Below are 22,464 nucleotides of genomic sequence, written 5' to 3'. Positions count from 1 at the left end.
TATGAAAGTTTGGGATGGTGAAAGAGTAAACTGAGATTGTCTAGAGCAGAGCAGACCAATAAACAGAGCTATAATATAAATGTAGTTAATCTTATTAGCTAGATCTTTATAGGTGTTGGAGTTCTGTTTCTGGTTCACTGTTACAGATTCTCTGCTTTTGTTCATAGTCGTAAAGGTATATCATATAATTCTTTGTCTTTCTCTGCTCGCTATATAGGGATTTGTTCAGCTCTTTCAACTGTATAATAAATCTATATGCAGTGAGCTCCCCCTAGTGGTGGCAGCTCAGTTTTTTCTCATATAACTGCTCATCATAAAGGGCTTGGAGAGGGTTTTCAGGCATTATGTGTGTTTATATAGAGCCAATGAAGAATGCTGCATCTCTTTGAAGTATACTACAACCAAACTAGAGGACATTGTTATCTGTTACTGTGCAGGTGTGATGCCTATAAAGAAAAGCTCCATGAAATATAACTAATTGCCCATTCTACTTTTGCAGCTGTGGCATAAACTGCATCATATCAAATTATCTGTCAGAGACTTATTGTAAAACAGTCAATTTATTATTGAGGGAACATGCTGGCCATTGTGGTCCAATCAAACAATGTGGCTGCCTTCCTGTTGCTAACTAAAACATAACTATCATTCTTAGTTTAAGGAAGTTTTAGGCTAGGTTAAAATTTCAGCCGGGTCTCTGTTCAGAGCCTCTGTGAGAGCTTGGGGCCAGAGAATGGAGCCAGATGATCTGGTCAAGAACGGACACTAACTGCAAATTAGAGATGAGCAAACTGCAAGCACATATGTGTTCGTCTGAACCTGAACTCTCGGCATTTGAATACTGGTGGCTCCAGAATTTGGATATAGCCCTAGGGAGTACGGAAAAACATGGATTCAACCTATTGTTCTAGGCAGCCTAGAACGCAGATCCGAAAGATCCCATTGACTTCAATGAGGCCTGTTAGGTTTCCTGTTTATTTTCCAGGATGTGGGTAGACAAAAAATGACTGCTTCCCGAACAGAGTCCCAATGAAAGTGTGCACCTAGCCTTATTAAAGGGGAAAAAAGACACCAAAACAGAACCACAAAGAGTTAATTAAAAGATACATTACCCTCTGTCCTCTCTCCTCTGATGTCACCACTGACCTATCTGACCTCTGAATAGCACTCCGAATAGCTCCCCCGCTGAGTAATCCTTTGTTCTCTGTTTTCTGCTGCCGACATTTCTCCTCCGTCTCTTCCCCCCCCCTCCCGTCTCCATAGCACAGACAGGACTCGTCTGATTGAGATTTCCTGATTCTGAGCAGTGGATGACAGAAAGGAGAAGAGGGGGGGCCCTGGGAAAAGGCTTTTTAAATGCAAATAATGGCATATTTGCCTAATAAACCCAATTACAAAGTCTCTTAAAATCTTCTGGACTATTGATTTCTGCAAAAAAAAAATTCACGGCAGTGACTCTTTAACCCTTTGATGACCAAGCCCAAAATGACCCAGTGGACCGCGCAAATTTTGATCTTTGCGCTTTCGTTTTTCCCTCCTCCCCTTCTAAGAGCTCCAGCACTTTAAGTTTTCTATCTACAGAGCCATGTAATGGCTTATTTGTTACAGGAATAGTTGTACTTTGTAATGGCGTCTTTCATTCTACCATAACATGTATGATGAAATCCCAAATATATTATTTATGAAGATATAAATAAGTGAAATTGTAAAAAAGAATGCAATATGGTAACGTTTGGTCGGTTCCTGTGTCTCCGTAATGCACTATATGGTAAAAGCGACATGATACTATTACTCTATAGGTCAGTCTGAACACCACCATATGCAGGTTACGTTCGCCCAGCGCTCCGAAGGAGAATTCTGAAATGGGGGCACTCTTAGTTGATCGCTGGGCATCCTGGAGCCCGTAAGACGGGGCAACTGATCTCCCGCCACTACTGGTGGCCAAATCTGTCCAAGGACGTCAAGGACATTGTGGCTTCCTGCACCACGTGTGCCCAAAACAAGTCCCCTCGTCAGAGACCAGCCGGCCTGCTGCAGCCTTTGCCCATTCCAGAGCATCCGTGGGCACATATTGCTATGGACTTCATTACCGATCTTCCGCCTTCTAAAGGAAACTCCGTGATCTGGGTGGTTACCAATTGGTTCTCCAAAATGTCGCATTTCGTACCTCTGCCTGGTCTGCCTTCTTCCCCTTGCCTGGCCAACCTGTTTTTCCAACACATCTTCCGGTTGCATGGTCTACCACAACATATCGTTTCCGACAGAGGACCTCAATTCATCTCCCGGTTTTGGCGTGCTCTCTGTTCCCAGCTCCAGGTCAAATTGGACTTTTCTTCGGCCTATCACCCGGAGTCCAACGGGCAGGTTGAGAGGATCAATCAAGTTCTAAGGAACTACCTACCGCATTTTGTTTCTGCTCGCCAAGACAACTGGGCTAACCCTGGGCAGAGTTCTCCTATAACCACCTAGACTCAAGTTGCACCGGCAAGTCACCGTTCTTTATTGTCTACGGTCGTCACCCTATTCCCCCGCTACCTCTATCCACATCTACTGAGGTACCAGCCGTGCAGGAACTAGTAAGAGACTTAAAGTCCATCTGGGAGCAGACACGCCAATCCCTGATACATGCAACCGGTCGAATGAAGCTGGCAGTGCAGGCAGACAAGAAGAGGAGACCTGCCATAACCTTCAATCCAGGTGATAAAGTCTGGTTGTCGGCCAAGCACGTTTGATTGAAGATCCCTAGTTACAAGTTGGGTCCACGTTTCCTTGGTCCATTCACGGTCCTGAGGCGCATCAATCTGGTCGCCTATAAACTACGCCTGCCTCCTACCATGCGAATCCCGAACTCTTTCCATGTCTCTCTCTTAAAGCCAGTGGTCCTCAACCGTTTTTCCAGTAAACCCTCCTCTTCTCCTCCACAAGCAGTCTCTGATGACATCTATTCTGTTAATGACATCCTGGCAATGAAGACTGTTAAAGGAAGACGCTTCTTTTTGGTTGACCGGAGAGGTTTTGGCCCAGAGGAGAGATCCTGGGAACCCGAAGCCAACATCTTAGATCGGGATCTCATTAAGAACTTCTTGCAGGCAAGAAAGCGGGGGAGGCCCCAGGGGGGGGGGTACTGTCACATCCGCGGCCGCGGCACATACCTCTAGCCGCGCCACTGCTGCCCCATCTCCTGCTCTGTGCCGGGGTTCCCCATCTCCTGCTCTGTGCCTTTAATTGACAGCTGCTCTGCTCTGAGACTCTCCTATAAATTGCAGCCCTGCCCCACCACAGGTGTTGGAGCCTCTGCATGCTTTCCTTAGTGTGTAGTCCCCTGTATCCTGCCTGTATACTCCTCTCTGTGTATCCTGCCTAGTGTTTCCAGAATACTGCCATCTGCCTACTAGTCTCCAGCTGCACCTCGCCACCACCACTAGCAGCCAAGCCAGGGGTAGCGACCTGGGGGTCGCCTGCCGCAGCAAATCCATCCTGCCTTGCGGCGGGCTCTGGTGAAGACCAGCGGCCCTCTAGACTCCGCTCCCTGGTGCGGCTTACGTCATCGCTAGTGGTGGAACAGGGGAACCACAACCCCCAGCGTTACAAAATCCACTATATTACACACCGGAGGCAATGAAAGGTTTATAATATGCACTGTACACTAAGATGTCCATCATAATATACACCATAACCCTTGCAAGCACACAACCCCCCCCCCCCCCCTCATAGGTAGTTCCTTAGTAGCCAGGTCCCCAAGGAGGTAGTTTCCCAGTAGCTGGGTCCTCCTGTAGGTAGTTTCCCCAGTAGCCGGGTCCTCCTGTAGGTAGTTTCTCCAGTAGCCGGGTCCTCCTGTGGGTAGTTTCTTCAGTAGCCGGGTCCTCTGTGAAGGAAGTTACCTCTATTAGGCAGTTCACCCTGTGGGTAGTTTTCCCAGTAGCCAGGTTCCCCATGGTAGCCAGGTCCCTCCTGTAGGTAGTCTCCTCTAGTAACCTAGTCCACTGTATGTAGTCTAGCTCAGTAGCCAGGATGCCCTGTAGGTAGCCACCAGTAGCCAACTGCTCCTCTTGGTATTTTTCCTCATTACCTAGATCCCCACAACCAAGATTTAAAAACAACCATTATGTCTGCCTCTGCTGGAACGGGGAATGAGAAAAGGATGCTCCTGGCAGCAACAAGACTGTGCGTCACAGCAAGCAACTAATACCTATTACTGCATCGCAGTGGTCAACTGCAAGTGAGTCCGCACATGTGCATACAGATCAAATAGCACTAAGGTAGAAGGAATTTAACCCCTTAAGGTCAAAGCCAATTTTCGTTTTTGCGCTTTTGCTTTTTCCATTTTATGTTTAAAAGTCCATAGCGCCTGCATTTTTTCACCTAAAGACTTATTTGAGCACTTATTTTTTGCGAAACCAATTGTACTTTGCAATGGCAGGCATTATTTTTCCATAAAATATGCTGCGAAACCGGAAAAAAATCATTTGCGCTGTCAAATTGAAAAAAACAAAAACAAATTTGTTTTGATTTCGGGGAGTTTTGCATTTACGCCGTTCGCCCTATGGGAAAACTGACTTGTTATGCATGTTCCTCAGATTGTTACGATTACAACGATATATAACATGTATAACTTTTATATTATGTGATGGCTTTTAAAAAATTCAAACCATTGTTAACAAATATATGTTCCTTAAAATCGCTCTATTCCTAGGCTTATAGCGCTTTTATCCTTTGGTCTATGGGGCTGTGTGAGGTGTAATTTTTTGCGCCATGATGTGTTCTTTCTATCGGTACCTTGATTGCGCATATACGACTTTTTAAACACTTTTTATTACATTTTTTTTTGGATTTGATGCGACCAAAAATGCGCAATTTAGCACTTTGGAATTTTTTTGCGCTGACGCCATTTACCGTGCAATAACAGGAATGTGATTAATTAATAGTTCGGGCGATTACGTATGCGGCGATACCAAATATGTTTATTTACTTGTTTATTTAATAATTTATATTTATAAAATGGGAAAAGGGGGGTGATTTGGACTTTTATTAGGGGAGGAGATTTTTTAGTAATAAAAACACTTTTTTACTTTTATTTTTACATAAACTAGAAGCCCCCCTGGGGGACTTGTATATAGACAGCACTGATCTCTCATAGAGATCAATGCTGTGTATATACACAGCAATGATGCATTATATCGGTGATAGATTGCTATCGCCTGCTGCAGGCCATAGCAATCTATTGCCGAGCCGGGATCAGCGTCATTACGACGCTGAGGCCCGGGCCGGCCAGAAGAACGGATCTCCCCCCAGCGATCGCATCGCGGGGGGGAGATCCGAGCCACTAGACACCAGGGATGTGCAATACAAAGCACTTCAATGCAGTGCTTAATTAGCCGGCGCGGCAACGGGACCCGCGCTGGCTAATAGAGACACAGCCCGGCTGATCGGTGCCGTTAAGAGCGGGGTCCCGGCGGGTACCAGGTACGTCATGGGTCGTACCAGGTAAGTCATGGGTCGTTGACTAAGGGGTTAAAGTCTAAACATAGGAAAAGCAGCCTGCATAGTGTGGCTTTGGAGCAGCTCCTAGAGCTGGAGATCTGACAGCATGTGAGCTGTACCTTGTGCTTTCCTCAACCAGAGGTAAATCTGTGTGTACATGAAGTATGTATGTGTGTATAATGCGTGTGTGTATATTAGCTATGTATGTATTGTGCATTTGTTTTTTTTTGTATGTGATGTTGGTATGTACTGTACGTATCGTGCATGTGTGCGTGTATATTATGTATGCATATAGGTAATGTGCATTTCTTTATGTCTGTGTATCTGTGTGTATGTATTGTGCATATTTGTAAGTATTGTGTATGTATGTGTTTGTACATGTTATGTCCACTCAATTAAAGGACACCTGTCACCCCCCATGCCGGGGTGACAGGCTCCTGACCCCGTTAGATCCCCCTATACTCACGTGATCCCGACGGGTCCCGCTTCCTGAGCCGGTCGGGTCACGGAGATATCAGCGCCCGAAGCCCGGCGCGCGAGCTGACAGCAGAGTCAGATGCCCATAGAGAATGAATGGGGAGTCCGATGCTCCGTCATTCTCTATGGGCTTTGGACTTATCTCTCAGCGCGCGCGCCGGGCTTTCGGGCGCTGAAATCTCTGTGACCCGACCGGCTCAGGAAGCGGGACCCGGCAGGATCACGTGAGTATAGGGGGATCTAACGGGGTCAGGAGCCTGTCACCCCGGCATGGGGGGTGACAGGTCCTCTTTAAGCAAGGAGGGGGGGGGGGGGGGGGGAGAGAAGAGAAGTTCCAGCGTGCAGCTATTCAGGAGCTTGGCAAAGTCTCTTTGACTTTTTAGTTCCAGAGAATAATAGCACCTAACAGTGCCAGCAGTTTTGAACATGAATTACAGCTGACAGATTCCCTTTAAAGTGACTCTGTACCCACAATCTGCTGCTTTTAATCCAAGATCTGTTCTGTGGTCCGTTCAGCAGGTGATGCAGTTATTATCCTAAAAAACAACTTTTGAACTTGCAGCCCCGTGCCCAACGGCCGGGGCTTAGAATGTCTATGCATTAGGCTGGCACAACCTCTCTGTCCCTCCTCCCCACCCTCTTCATGGGGTGGGGGCAGGAGCTTTTAAACGGTTGCAGGGAACACTTTACAGGGTGTTCCCCACAGCTGAGAGTGCGCGGCAAGTTTAAACAGCTGCCTGCTCCTGCCTTTCTCTTTCTGCTGCGGGGAACACAGAGCGGGGATTCCTGTCATAATGACGTAAATCCCCTGCGCTGACGGCCCCCGCACTGCTTGCCTAGCAGCCGCTGGCTCCCTCTTCCCTTGCCGGATCTGACTCCTCCGCCGGGCAACAGAATCTCCTGACACCCTTCTCTAGTTGACGGGAAGAAGCGGGAGCAGGACATCCTTCCCAAACTGCGGGGATCACCCCTGCCGGCCTGCCCCAGCTCCTAAACTGACCGCTGGCTGGTTTGAACTTTATGCAGGCTGGCAGAGGAGTCGGAACCGCTAAAAGAGGGAGCCAGTGGCTGCTAGGCAAGCGGTGCCAGCAGCGCAGGGGATTCATGTCATTATGACAGTAATCCCCTCTCTGCGTTACCTGCAGCAGAGAGAGAGAGGCAGGAGTGGGCAGCTGTTTAAACTAGCCGCACGGTCCTGCTGCTCTCAGCTGCGGGGAACACCCTGTAAAGAAGTGTTCCCTGCACCTGTTTAGAGTGGGATCCCCGTCCTTATGATGAGAATCCCGCTCCTTTACAGTTAGTAATGGTGCACGATGCCCGCTACTTACTGCCAGTCTTTACACTCTGTGTGCCGGGCACTCTGTACCTGGACCTGCAACTATGGAGTGTAAATACCAGTCTAAGACATTTCCATTTCCTTGGGAACACACAGCTCGGTTCTTGAACTGCTCAGTTCTGGAACAACCTTCCAGAACCAATTATGTTTAAGGGTAGCTTCACACATACCGTATACCATACCACATACTGCGTTTTTGGTGCGATTTTTACATGCGAGTTTTGATTTTCACATGAAAATCATGTGAAAATCAAAACGCGCATGTAAAAATCACAGCAAAAACGCAGCGATACGGTACATGTGAAGGCACCCTAAGAACGGAGGCACCTCTGTATATTGCCCTAGTGGCAGTGTACAACTGCTAGGCTGTCCCTAATCCTGTACAAGTGTGAACAAAGACAAGACAGACACAACACAATAAATCAGGGTCAGGGGTCGAAGTCAGATACACGTGAGCGGCGCAGTACAAGGACATGATCCTAAAGAGAAGTCAAAAGTCCAAATGGCAGAAAGTCAGAATACCGGTACACAATGCAGGGAAAACGCTAGGTTAAGACACACTAGTAAACTAGGCTCTATCACAAGCAAGGAACACATGAATGGGGAGGATACCTATGGGACCCCAGGAGTGATAGGGGATGAGACTCCAGCCCCCAGGGCACATGAGACAGCTGACTAGGTCAGTCAGCAACTAGGCTGGGAGACAACTGATGCCGATCGTCCGAGGGTGGTGAAGCCCTGGCTGCGGCAACATCAATAGGAAGTGCCTATGCACCCCTAGCAACGGGCCAATTGCCAGGGACACCGTCAGGAAGGGGCTGTGGGGATGCTCCAGCGACGCGAAGAGCCGGACAGCTCCTGACAGTAACTATGTCATTCTAAACTTGTATAACCTCTTTAAAGTCAATGGGATCTGTTGGTGTCCAGCTCTGTTTTTGTAAAGCAAATGGGGCCATTGTCGCATATGTCAACTCAGTTTTAGGCTAAGTTTACACAACGTAAATTTTCAATAAATCTCAGCTGTTGTTGCAAATAAGATTTGTCTAACCTGCTGATAGTTTCCCTTGAAGGTGTTATCCAGCCAGACAACACTGAGCGGCCATTGTGCTTTCACAAGTGCTACAGCTTCTTCAGGGTTTACCAGCGGTTGCGCCTGCACATGCTTTTAGCAACAATGTAAGGAATTGCAACATTGCACCGTTCACTTCAATGGGACAAACCTGCAGCACCTTTGACTAAAGCTACACTTAGCACTGCAGATGTGAGTGCTGGTGAAGAAGCATGACCACTAGCATCAGGACCCCTTCATACAGCTGGTGGTCGGGGGTCTTACATCTCTTCTCAGCTAATATTACAAGATACTAGTTATACTGAATGTATATACGAGTCTCCTGTGCTGCCCCTGCTCTATAACATGATGCTTCAGTCCCTGAACAACTACAACCCCCATCATGTGCTGCCCCTGCTCTATAACATGATGCTTCAGTCCCTGAACAACTACAACCCCCATCATGTGCTGCCCCTGCTCTATAACATGATGCTTCAGTCCCTGAACAACTACAACTCCCATCATGTGCTGCCCCTGCTCTATAACATGATGCTTCAGTCCCTGAACAACTACAACCCCCATCATGTGCTGCCCCTGCTCTATAACATGATGCTTCAGTCCCTGAACAACTACAACTCCCATCATGTGCTGCCCTGCTCTATAACATGATGCTTCAGTCTCTGAAGAACTACAACCCCCATCATGTGCTGCCCCTGCTCTATAACATGATGCTTCAGTCCCTGAACAAGTACAACTCCCATCATGTGCTGCCCCTGCTCTATAACATGATGCTTCAGTCCCTGAACAAGTACAACTCCCATCATGTGCTGCCCCTGCTCTATAACATGATGCTTCAGTCCCTGAACAACTACAACTCCCATCATGTGCTGCCCCTGCTATATAACATGATGCTTCAGTCTCTGAAGAACTACAACCCCCATCATGTGCTGCCCCTGCTCTATAACATGATGCTTCAGTCCCTGAACAAGTACAACTCCCATCATGTGCTGCCCCTGCTCTATAACATGATGCTTCAGTCCCTGAAGAACTACAACTCCCATCATGTGCTGCCCCTGCTCTATAACATGATGCTTCAGTCCCTGAAGAACTACAACTCCCATCATGTGCTGCCCCTGCTCTATAACATGATGCTTCAGTCCCTGAACAACTACAACTCCCATCATGTGCTGCCCCTGCTCTATAACATGATGCTTCAGTCCCTGAAGAACTACAACTCCCATCATGTGCTGCCCCTGCTCTATAACATGATGCTTCAGTCCCTGAACAACTACAACTCCCATCATGTGCTGCCCCTGCTCAATAACATGATGCTTTAGTCCCTGAACAACTACAACTCCCATCATGTGCTGCCCCTGCTCTATAACATGATGCTTCAGTCCCTGAAGAACTACAACTCCCATCATGTGCTGCCCCTGCTCTATAACATGATGCTTCAGTCCCTGAAGAACTACAACTCCCATCATGTGCTGCCCCTGCTCTATAACATGATGCTTCAGTCCCTGAAGAACTACAACTCCCATCATGTGCTGCCCCTGCTCTATAACATGATGCTTCAGTCCCTGAAGAACTACAACTCCCATCATGTGCTGCCCCTGCTATATAACATGATGCGTCAGTCCCTGAAGAACTACAACTCCCATCATGTGCTGCCCCTGCTCTATAACATGATGCTTCAGTCCCTGAAGAACTACAACTCCCATCATGTGCTGCCCCTGCTCTATAACATGATGCTTCAGTCCCTGAACAACTACAACCCCCATCATGTGCTGCCGCCGTCAGTGCACGTTGCCCCCGTGGCTCCGCCTCTCCGGAGGGGTGGGCGGGGCGGAGTGCGGCTGACAGTCCCGGGGATTAGGGAGGAGACAGTGGAGTAAGCGGAGGAGAGAAGAGCCGGCCCGGGGAGCGATGAGCAGCCGAGCTGCGGCTGGGGATGAAGGAGCGCTATGAATCTACATGGGAGGCATGGGGCACCGGGCACTGAGCCGGACTCCGGAGCGGCCAACCATGCCGTGTGCAGGAGGAGGGCAGCCGCGGGCATCCCCGGGCAACAGGACGCTGCTGCTGCATGGAAGCAATTCCCCCCGGATGAGCAGAGCGCAGCCCCCCGCGGCTCTTCGCCCTCCTCTCTTCTCATGCTGATCGCGGTGTTCGGACTGCTGCTCCTGTCACTGGTACACCTGGGGCAGCAATCCGGGCAGCCTGAGGGGGGCGCTGCCGGGGAGCTGTGTCTTACAGTGCTGCTGCTCCGCTGCGCCGTGTACCTGGGGGGAGCCGTGTGCGCCCTGCTTCTGGGGAGCGTGTGTGCCCTGCACTGTGCCGCCCGCCAGGCTGCGCCCCCGGACTTCACCCGAGCCAGGACCCGCACACAGGTGAGAGCCGCTCCAGCGGACAGGGCGGGGGGGAGGCCGGGGTCCTATCCCAGTACTGGGCATGGGAACCATTACATATAACCAGTGTCCTATCCCAGTACTGGGCATGGGAACCATAACATATAACCAGTGTCCTATCCCAGTACTGGGCATGGGAACCATTACATATAACCAGTGTCCTATCCCAGTACTGGGCATGGGAACCATTACATATAACCAGTGTCCTATCCCAGTACTGGGCATGGGAACCATTACATATAACCAGTGTCCTATCCCAGTACTGGGCATGGGAACCATAACATATAACCTATAACCAGTGTCCTATCCCAGTACTGGGCATGGGAACCATAACATATAACCAGTGTCCTATCCCAGTACTGGGCATGGGAACCATTACATATAACCAGTGTCCTATCCCAGTACTGGGCATGGGAACCATTACATATAACCTATAACCAGTGTCCTATCCCAGTACTGGGCATGGGAACCATTACATATAACCTATAACCAGTGTCCTATCCCAGTACTGGGCATGGGAACCATTACATATAACCAGTGTCCTATCCCAGTACTGGGCATGGGAACCATTACATATAACCAGTGTCCTATCCCAGTACTGGGCATGGGAACCATTACATATAACCAGTGTCCTATCCCAGTACTGGGCATGGGAACCATTACATATAACCAGTGTCCTATCCCAGTACTGGGCATGGGAACCATAACATATAACCTATAACCAGTGTCCTATCCCAGTACTGGGCATGGGAACCATAACATATAACCAGTGTCCTATCCCAGTACTGGGCATGGGAACCATTACATATAACCAGTGTCCTATCCCAGTACTGGGCATGGGAACCATTACATATAACCTATAACCAGTGTCCTATCCCAGTACTGGGCATGGGAACCATTACATATAACCTATAACCAGTGTCCTATCCCAGTACTGGGCATGGGAACCATTACATATAACCAGTGTCCTATCCCAGTACTGGGCATGGGAACCATTACATATAACCAGTGTCCTATCCCAGTACTGGGCATGGGAACCATTACATATAACCAGTGTCCTATCCCAGTACTGGGCATGGGAACCATTACATATAACCTATAACCAGTGTCCTATCCCAGTACTGGGCATGGGAACCATTACATATAACCTATAACCAGTGTCCTATCCCAGTACTGGGCATGGGAACCATTACATATAACCTATAACCAGTGTCCTATCCCAGTACTGGGCATGGGAACCATTACATATAACCAGTGTCCTATCCCAGTACTGGGAATGGGAACCATTACATATAACCTATAACCAGTGTCCTATCCCAGTACTGGGCATGGGAACCATTACATATAACCAGTGTCCTATCCCAGTACTGGGCATGGGAACCATTACATATAACCAGTGTCCTATCCCAGTACTGGGCATGGGAACCATTACATATAACCAGTGTCCTATCCCAGTACTGGGCATGGGAACCATTACATATAACCAGTGCCCTATCCCTGTACTGGGCATGGGAACCATTACCATACAGCTTAGTAACCAGTGTCCTATCCCAGTACTGGGCATGGGAACCATTACTATACAGCCCAATAACCAGTGTCCTATCCCAGTACTGTGCATGGGCACCATTACTATATAGCCCAATAACCCGTGTCTTATCCCAGTACTGGGCATGGGAACCATAACATATAACCAGTGTCCTATCCCAGTACTGGGCATGGGAACCATGACATATAACCAGTGCCCTATCCCTGTACTGGGCATGGGAACCATTACCATACAGCTTAGTAACCAGTGTCCTATCCCAGTACTGGGCATGGGAACCATTACTATACAGCCCAATAACCAGTGTCCTATCCCAGTACTGGGCATGGGAACCATTACTATACAGCCCAATAACCCGTGTCTTATCCCAGTACTGGGCATGGGAACCATTACTATACAAACCAATAACCAGTGTCCTATCCCAGTACTGGGCATGGGCACCATGACATATAACCAGTGTCCTATCCCAGTACTGGGCATGGGCACCATTACCATAACATATAACCAGTGTCTTATCCCAGTACTGGGCATGGAAACCATTACTATACAACCCAATAACCAGTGTCTTATCCCAGTACTGGGCATGGAAACCATTACTATACAACCCAATAACCAGTGTCTTATCCCAGTACTGGGCATGGAAACCATTACTATACAACCCAATAACAAGTGTCTTATCCCAGTACTGGGCATGGGAACCATTACTATACAGCCCAATAACCAGTATCCTATCCCAGTACTGGGAATGGGCACCATTACCATAACATATAACCAGTGTCTTATCCCAGTACTGGGCATGGAAACCATTACTATACAGCCCAATAACCAGTGTCCTATCCCATTACTGGCCATAGGAACCATTACTATACAGCTCAGTAACCAGTGTCTTATCCCAGTACTGTGGATGGGCACCATCATTATTATATAGCTTACTATAACACATAACCAGTCTTATCCCAGTACTCTTGATGGGCATGTAATGGGAACTATCATTACTGTACAGTTTATGATAACAATGTGTTATTGTAAACTGTAGCTTTGGTACCTTAGATGCAACAATTCCTGAGGAACCACAATGCTTTTTCTGGTGTTCTAGGACTGAGTGATGTTCTGCTAGTGATGCAGATAGCTATAGGCGAGCAATGCTGTATGTACTATTGGCTGGGGGCTCAACCTGTTGCATCCATCCCCTTCTAAGAGAGGGACACCTGTCCCATAGAAGTGCGTTCAGTGATTTGATAGATGCCATGTATTGGGTCGCACTTATGTCTTTGGGGCAACCTTTGTGATCTCACTGCACTTCTTGAATGTGTCATCTTAACAGGAGATCTGTCAGCTGCTGACACTGTTAGATAGCTGTTTGGGCCAGGGGGCACATGATAGCTTCCATATATCTATCTGTGCTTCCAGTATGTAGGAAAATGCTTTTACTATATAGTATAAAGAGTGAAAGAGGCTTTTCAGAGCTCCTGAAGAGCAGCAAGCTGTAGTACCTCCTTACTCTCCCTCCCATACCTCACCCTGCTTGGGACTCCTCTTCTAGGTGTCAATCAAGCAGGGAGGGGGGCGCTAGGAAACATTTCAGCTTGCTGCAGTTTAGGAGCTTGGAAAAGCCTCTTTGAGGGTAGCTTCACACGCAGCGAAATCCACTACGGATCCTGTACTGTGAAGCCCCTTAAATCCCCCTCCCCACCGCTGGCCTGCCCGCAGCCCCGGCCCCGAGCATACATTACCTGCTCGGCGGCGCTCCAGGCTCCCCATCAGCTAATCCGTGGCTGATGAGGAGCGAGTGGAGCTGGGAGCGTCACACACAGCCGCGGCACCAAGCAGGTAATATATGCTCGTGGCTGCGGCGGAGGGGTTAAAGTGACTGTACCACCAGGCCCAGGCTGAAGCACTGGAGGCGGACCGACCCACCCTTAGTGGGAAGAAACCCCCGCCCCTCTATGATAGGGTTCCATTGATTCTAATGGAGTCACATCATGGAGGGGCTGGAGTTTCTTCCCACTAAGGGTGGGTCGGCCCGCCTCCAGTGCTTCAGCCTGGGCCTGGTGGTACAGTCACTTTAAGGGGGCCAGGTCCCATACACGCAGCGGATCCACTGCATGTATGGGACCCATTTAGCTTCACACTACAGGATCCGCGGCAGATCTCACTGCAAACTCGCAGTGTTAAATCCGCTGCGCATCAGGTAAGTGTGAAGTTACCCTGACTCTTTTTTTTTTTTATTCCAGAGAATAAAATTTTTCTACATTCTGGAAGCACAGACAGCTATATTAAAAGTACAATGTGTTTCCTTGTTCTAAAAACTATCTAACAGTATGAGCAGTTTGAGACCTGAATTGCAGCTGACAGATTCACTTTAATATCTTCTCTCTAGATGCCAGGTTTACGCTGGGGACATATTTGTAATGAAAGGTTGCAGAATTTGGTTAGATAAATGTGCCTGTTTTATGCACCAGACATAGGACTGCATCCTGAGAGTCATACTAGAACAGTGTTCCCTAACCTGTGGCTCTCCAGCTGTTGCAGGACTACAACTTCCAGCATGCACAGCCAGCCGGGGGCATCCAGGCATGCTAAGCATTGTAGTTTTGTAACGGGTTGAGGAACACCACAGTAGAGTGGCCTGAAGAGGCTGGTCCTGAAAAATACTTTTAGACAATTGGTAACTGTATTTGAATAGAATATTAACGTCAATCTCTGTTTTGTGGAAATTCTCAATATATAATAATACATCTACATTGCAGAGCATTGTAACAATAAGATATTTTAGTGTCCCTAGGCATATGGTGGAATGTATATATGCCGTATTGGAAGCTCATGATGTGTCATGTGCTGCTGTTTTAGCACTGTGTTGTATGGGGACTGCAGTCTATGGAGGAGTTATATGGGCACTGTATGGTGGTAGTGCCGCAGCACTGTTACGGTCCTTTCACACTACACAATTTGTCTGCCCCAGGCACTCATTTGCAGTGCCTTTACACAGCAAAATAAATCGGTTGTCCGGGCTGCACAAACATTCCTTGTATCGTTTGTGCCGCACTGGAAGCTGACAACACAGATATGTATATCTGTGTGCTGTCAGTTTCCAGATTGCAAGCAGCAATGTATACTTACCATCCGTGCAGCTTGTGATTCGGCATCTAGGTCTCTATCCTTCCTGCTGCTGGCTGTATCTTCAGCCCCTGTCTACTCCAGCTGTCAATCATTCTATAGGAGACAGCAGACTGAAGATACAGCAGTGGCCAGAGCACTGGAGACCCAGATGGTTAGTATACATTGCTGTTTGTAATCTGGCAACTGACAGCACAGTCTTTCCTTTGTATTTCCTATTCACTTGTGGGAGTGAAGGGGTCATGTGACTGGGAATTACCATGTAGCCCCAGCCTAAAACAACAAAGGAGCCCCCCGAAGCAGCAGGGTGTTATGGCTGTTGTCCAATGCCACAGGGAGGCAGTATGCATAGTTTTCCCTAGACCACTTCTAACTTCATTATGGAAATCGACATCTTCTATATATTGTTCTGGTGCTCACACACACATTTTTTCACTTTCTTTTTAGATTTTAAAGGGGTATCTCAAGATAAAACTAACTTGTACTTGTAGGGGACAAGTAAGAGATTGCGGGGAATCCAACCTCCGTACCCCCCTGCGATCTTCATATTGGAGGTGATGGAAAGATTGCTACACTCAGCTCTTTCTGGTGTCTCCATAGAAAATGAATATTCAAAACAAAGGGGCTGCAGGCCGATATGGACATAACCCCTGCGCGATCAAGTTAGTTCTTTCTTGGAATACCCCTTTAGGGTGCGTTCACACCTACAGGATCTGCAGCAGATCTGCAGCAGATTTGATGCTGTGTTCAGTTATTTAAATGAAATCTGCTGCAGAAAATCAGCTGCAGATCCTGTAGGTCTGAACGCACCATTAATGTAACTGAAATGCACATTCCAGAAACATGGAAAAAGTATGTGTGCAACCAGTCCATCCATGCAGCAGAACGGCTCTGGATCAGTGTTCAGGTTTTGTATATTTAGGGTAAGCTCACATCTGCTATGGAGCTCCATCAAAGAACCTCTTCATTTAGTGGCACCTGCATAGATGCTGCAACCAGTATTTTTTTTCCCACTGAAATCCTGCTACATAAATGGACACCAGTATACCACCATGTGACAGTGGCCGTAGTCCCAGCAATGAGCCGGAGCATTATATGTGCTCACTTTTTATGCACTTGTAGAAAATACTAAAAACACTGACCTGCAAATTGTAATCTGTAGTGTCAGGATCATCCTATCAAATGGGTCATGGATGCATAAAATATCATGTTAATGTCATATCACTATCATGCTGTGTACATTGAAGGTATCACCCATGAAGCCTAGTAATGTCAGCTACTTGTCTTGTTGCTATAAATGTTGTGAATTGCTTTGTTGCTTGTAGCCTCACAGATGCTGTATAAACCCTTACAATTAATGAATGAATGTTGTGTGCCAGCTGCATGTGAATGGCTTGATGATGTCCAGGAGCAGCATTGAGCGAGCTCAGTATGTCTATAATGTGCTGATAGAGGCAGACTCATGGGTACCAATCTCTGCACAGTTAACTCCTCGTTGACGTCCATGTCCATAGAGTGTTGCGTATACTGGTAAGCAGACCAATGTTGTAGAGGACACCATATCTGTTTTAAGCAGCCTCCCTGTTGTCAGTGTATGCTCTCCTATGATTATCTTGTTCAATAGGTTTTATTAAAGAATTTTTCATAAAACAATTTAGTAACAACACAGGTTTGTCGCAAGAAGCAATTACGCATCAAACAAGATGAACATGGAGTTTGGTAACAAAACCAATCGTAAAGTGACCGCTCGTAAAATGCAAGAAAGCAAACAAAAAAGGAAGTAGAAAATAGAACATACAAAACCAGGTCCAGAAGGTCAAACCTTAAGGCCCTATTCCACCAACAGATCTGAGGACAGATTATCTGCCAAAGATTTGAAGCCAAACCCAGGAACAGACTATAATCAGAGAACAGGTCATAAAGGAAAGACTGGATTTCTCCTCTTCAAATCTACTCCTGGGTTTGGCTTCAAATCTTTGGCAGAAAATCTGTCGTCAGATCTGTTGGTGGAATAGGGCCCTTAGATATAGGTATCAGTCGAAAACAGTATCAAGTAACAATTTACGTGATAGTAGTTGTTCCTCTGGTACCATACTTACCTAACAATGAATATCAATAGAGGCACTAATAATAGTAGTAATAATCATAACTGTAACAAAGAAAAGATTGTAGAGAGCTTACCTATTACTGCAAGAAATATATCTTTAAGTGTATCCTATGCCTCTTCACAGTGTGGTACCTGATCGCCGCCATTACCTGTAGCTGGGCAATTTTGTTGGTAATCCCAGCAACATTGTGCGACTATTAAGGGAAAAAATTGTGGTGCGGTTTTGGCCACATTCAGTATCGTAAATGGGAGAACATAGTTTATGGAGCCCATCAGATTCAGCAAAGAGAGAGAAGCACTTGGCTGACCTCTTCTTCCCGCTCATGTAGGTGTGCATACCCAATGGCCTTATTGGTGGGACCAACCAGTTAATGTGCCAGTTTCTTTGGAGAAAGAGAGATCTAGCAAGTTAGTTTTAACAATAGATATAACTCAAGCTCTGCCAATCAATAATAAGTGTGTATGGGGGAAGGATAAAACTAATTGAGCATTTGATCAACATCTATTGAATGTATATAGCCACCTTTCCCACTTCTCGCTGTTTCACACTGTGTCCATCCAAACATATTAATAAAATAGTTGTAAGCACAGTTCCTCCATTCCTCCAAACACAGACAGATCCAGGCTCCCTGTTTTCACCACCAGGGTGTCAGTCCCCAGCTCATACAATCGTGGTAAGAGATTGTAGAACTACTCTTTTTGCTATAAGGAGGTGTCTTACACAAGGACTTCTAGGAAATGTTCCAAAACCTATTTTCTGATACTGCTGCAGAGATGCTGTGGGAAAGTCTATTAATGTATCTGTGTCTGCAGACACACAAGGTATCTCAGATGATCTACACCCTGCCGTTCCATCTTACGTCTCCTAAAATGAAATGTATTTCCGGAGTCAGGTATTACACCCCCAGTGTCAGTGACATATGGTAGAAAGCTACAGACAGCGCATGCACTTGCAATTATAGAAATAATGCTCTTTATAAATAGCACTTGGTCCCTATGCCTTGTATTCCTAGTGTTAGGGTATGTTCACACTATGGAATAGGCGAGGAATTTCAATGACATGTCAATTCTTTGGGCAGATTGTGGAGTGCACTTGAGAAATCCATTTGAAACAATGGGAAGGGCAGAATTTCAAGCGGAATCCGCAGCGTGGGTTCCACTCGAAATTACTTGCCTATTCCATAGAGTCAACATACCCTTACCTGGAACAAAAGGGATGCCCTCCATCTCTCCTCCCCACCCTCTTCATCATTAGGAATGTCCCAGGCAGGTATTCTCCTATTCATCACCTCTAAGAACACTGCACATTTGTTAGGACACCTGTGCAGTGTTCAGACAAGTGAGGAATAGAATAAAACCTGCCCAGAGGCATTTCTAATGGTGAAGAGGGACAGGTGCAAGCCTGGGCACAGACACTCTAGGCTACGCCAATTTGACACAGGGCTGCAAGTTTAAAAGTATTTTTTTAGGACAATAACTGCATCACGTGCCGAACAGACCCCAGGACAGATCTTAGAATAAAAGCAGCTATCCGAAGGTACAAGCGGTTAGGAGGGGGCAGGCTGTGGGTACAGAGTCACTTTTAAAGAGGCAGTAAAATGACTGGATAGTCTTGAAAACTTTGATAATCAGGATCTATGATGTCCATTGACAGAAAATAATTGTGTATGAGTTGGATTTGTTTTATTTATTTATATGTTCATGCTGAGAAAAAGCGACAGAATTCCGCAGCAGAACCCCTGGATTCTGCGTCAGGGGCTCCTCTGCGGAATTCCGATGCTTTTCTTCGGTGTGAACATACCCTAATCCTGGTAAATGGCAAAATAACCACTTTGTATTGATGTTAATATATTTGTAGTCTTTTATGTTCATATATTTTTCAAGCGCACGCAACATTTCGGAAATGGATCCTCCTTTTTCAAGCGTACACTTGAAAAAGGAGGATCCACCTCTGAAACGCTGTGTAATGACGCTACTATCTGGCCTCCCAGCTGCAGTGGAGGTCTCAGCTATCTAGCTGTTTGTTGGACTTCACCAGCATCCTAAGCTGGACGCAATAACGGAGCTTCATTAACAGTATCCTTGCACATGGATGTTGATGTAATGGACTATGTGAAGGTTTGAATATGTTATTTGTAACAAAGAAATGAAATACAAGTAGAAAAGCAATTTTTGTGTCAGTATCTTTATTTCTTGGATTGTCTAAGTGGGAAGAAGGCATCCCCACTAACCGACACACAACACCCGGGGTAATTATACGGTGTGTGTTTTCAGTTTTACTCATCTGGAGACTGACTGCACAGATATAGGCATGATCAGTCGAAGATTGGGCATTAGCCACTCCTCAGCTGATCGCTGTCGCTTTTTCACAGGCTGACTGTCAGCCGCAGTTTTTTAAACTAATTAAAACCGTAAGCAAACACATATTATCTATTTTATTTTTATTTTTTTTATGTTTTCCCTCATTTTGACCTATTTTTACAGCCACTTTGCCAGAGCTGCTAACTGCATTCATAGAGATGCTCTCCAGCAGCCACATGGACTATAGTCATCCAGCCGTGAACAGGAGATGTTCATTGATTTCTGTTAGAGAGTATTTAATCACGTACCCACTCTTGTAAGTAGAGATGTGTGTGGATGATGATGTAATCCAAAATCCTCCAAGCACTTGCTCATAGCTTTCTGCCTCTTGCCTAATTCCTTGTATTTTCCAGTATTACAACATTATTGACTAAAAGACACATTGCCAATTCAATGCAATGTACTAGTTGTATCTACTGTGTGGCCTATATTTTTCTAACAAGATATATTTTCGAAAGGTGGCTATACACTTAATGGCTATGTTCACACAACGTATATTTTCCTAAAACCACGGCCATTGTAAAATTATTATTACGGAAATATACGTTGCCTTACCGTCTATGGGATCCTGGCTGGAGTGTATACATATAGTATACGCTTCGGCCGGGATCCCTAGCGGCACCGCAAACAACTGTCATGTCAGTTTTTTGCGGCCGCTATTTATTGAATAGCGGCCGCAGAAAACCCAGTCTGTGCACACTATAGAGGGAGCAGCTCCGGCCACTCGCTCCATAGTGTGCTGTGGAAAGTTCTGATGTTGGCGCGCACGGGTGCACCAGCATCAGAAGTCTGCGGCGCCAAAGATCATCTGGCCGGTACTGCAGTACCGGCCGGGATGATCTTTTCAGAGACCGGCCGTTCCGTGACCCGGACAGGTTACAGAACGGCCTGTCTCTTACGATGTGTGAACATAGCCTATAAGTAGAAATAGTTTGGTGGTTGAACCAACAAAGATGAATGAACTTGAGGAAAGTTTGGGTTGGCACGAACCCAAACTTAAGGCGTTTGAATCCCACTGCAGCCCAAGGCCTATGGCCGTATCCATGTTTTCCAGGCTGTGGGATTCAGATGCCAGTCTTTCAGTTTTGTGCAAACCCAAGTTCGCTCATCTCTAATGATCAGTCATTTTACAGGCATAGTCATTGGTCATTACTATTTTTCAAGCAGGCCATCCATGTCACTGGGCGAAAGACGAATAATCTCCTGGGAATCTTCTGCGAACGTTGTTTCCCGAAAGATTGTTCATGGACTAAAGGCTATTCGGACGTTCTTCTGAAATTCTTAGGCTCTCAGCCACATGCCCCCCTGTTTCTTAGTGGCTGTCTGTCAAATGGCTGTCTAATGAAAAACGCCACACGATTACTGGCCATGTAGGCTCAGTAAATGACCTTTCTTTTTTACTTAGCTGCCAGAGCCCTCTAAAACGACCATAAAAATCTTTCCTGAACATTTTCGGCTGAAAACACAGCTCACAATTTTCAAATACAGACTTTTTTCGGGCTATGGCAGTCTGTCACTGGTTGGCTAAAGTAGTTTTCGCTAAAAATAGATAGTTTTAATCAATTTTAATCCAGTGTGTGTGGGCACCTTGAGGCCATGACTGCACATGTGACTTTTTGTAGCGCTGGAAGGGTGATTTTAACTATTGATTGACAGCTGCAGTCCACAAGCTCTGTGTGTTACTTTGGACTTCAGCTGTAGGTTAGGGTTTTCGATTCTCATCCCGCTAGATTTATTATTTGTATTTGGCAGTTTTGACTCTTGTGCCATTCTGTGCCAATCATATCACTAATCATCTGAAAACTTAGGGTCCATTTACACAGAAAGATTATCTGACAGATTATCTGCCAAAAATTTAAAGCCAAAGCCAAAAAACAGACTATAAGTTTTGTGGCCATGAAGAAGCTTGTTTTCCCCCATACGTAAATAAAATGTAACATATTTTTTGTAGTGGTCTCAGTGTGCCCCTTGTCATAGTCATGGCACCTGGAATGTGTCCATACATTCTTGGAATTTGGACAGTAAAATTAGGTTTATAAAGTTCAGCTTTTATGCTCTGCGGGATCCCATTACCAATATGGATTGTATGCCCTTTGAGATCCCAATCTGTGGAGGAAGAAGACTAGACCATTAGAATTCAGTAGTAGTTGCTTGGGTTTAGCTCAGGTGAAGTAATGTTTGATAAGATTCTGGCTTCATATCAGAATGATATGAATTTCCCTGGCAGACATTTTCTCAAGGAATTTCTCAGGTACTGCCCTTTAGCAGTTTTATCTACCACTGTATTTGTCCTTTTGGAAAGAGAGAACTTTGGATAGAACCACAGTATTTTAGTCTGCCAAGTGGTTGTGCCATGCCTCTTTCCATATGGATGTTGTAAACTTGGGATCCCATACAGAGCACTCTGGGTTGGCTATTTATTTAGTAGTATAGTAATACAGTGCATCTACAGCATGCTCCAGTAAGGTGACTCCAAAGGGGGGGGGGAGTATATTTCCCTATGTACGCCAACCCCTCATCATGTTCTTTATGTAGAGGTGAGAACCATGGAAACTGCACTGTATTGCTTCTATTTCACTGGTCCTAGGT

The 22,464-nt window shown here is 46.3% G+C and overlaps 1 protein-coding gene across 1 annotated transcript in view; it reads left to right on the top strand.

The window, feature by feature from the left end:
* Positions 1 to 10,217: 10,217 nt before the first annotated feature.
* Positions 10,218 to 22,464, top strand: part of SNX25 (sorting nexin 25) — a 117,279-nt gene continuing 105,032 nt past the window's right edge. Inside the window, exon 1 of the mRNA XM_069977729.1 lies at positions 10,218 to 10,729. Coding sequence (XP_069833830.1) covers positions 10,304 to 10,729 — 426 coding nt within the window. The 5' untranslated portion in view covers positions 10,218 to 10,303. The remainder of the gene's footprint in view (positions 10,730 to 22,464) is intronic.

This window comes from Dendropsophus ebraccatus, chromosome 7 (assembly GCF_027789765.1).
Source record: "Dendropsophus ebraccatus isolate aDenEbr1 chromosome 7, aDenEbr1.pat, whole genome shotgun sequence".
Lineage (NCBI taxonomy): Eukaryota > Metazoa > Chordata > Amphibia > Anura > Hylidae > Dendropsophus > Dendropsophus ebraccatus.
The sequence above is the reverse complement of the archived record's forward strand: the minus strand, read 5'-3'. Positions and strand labels throughout refer to the sequence as shown.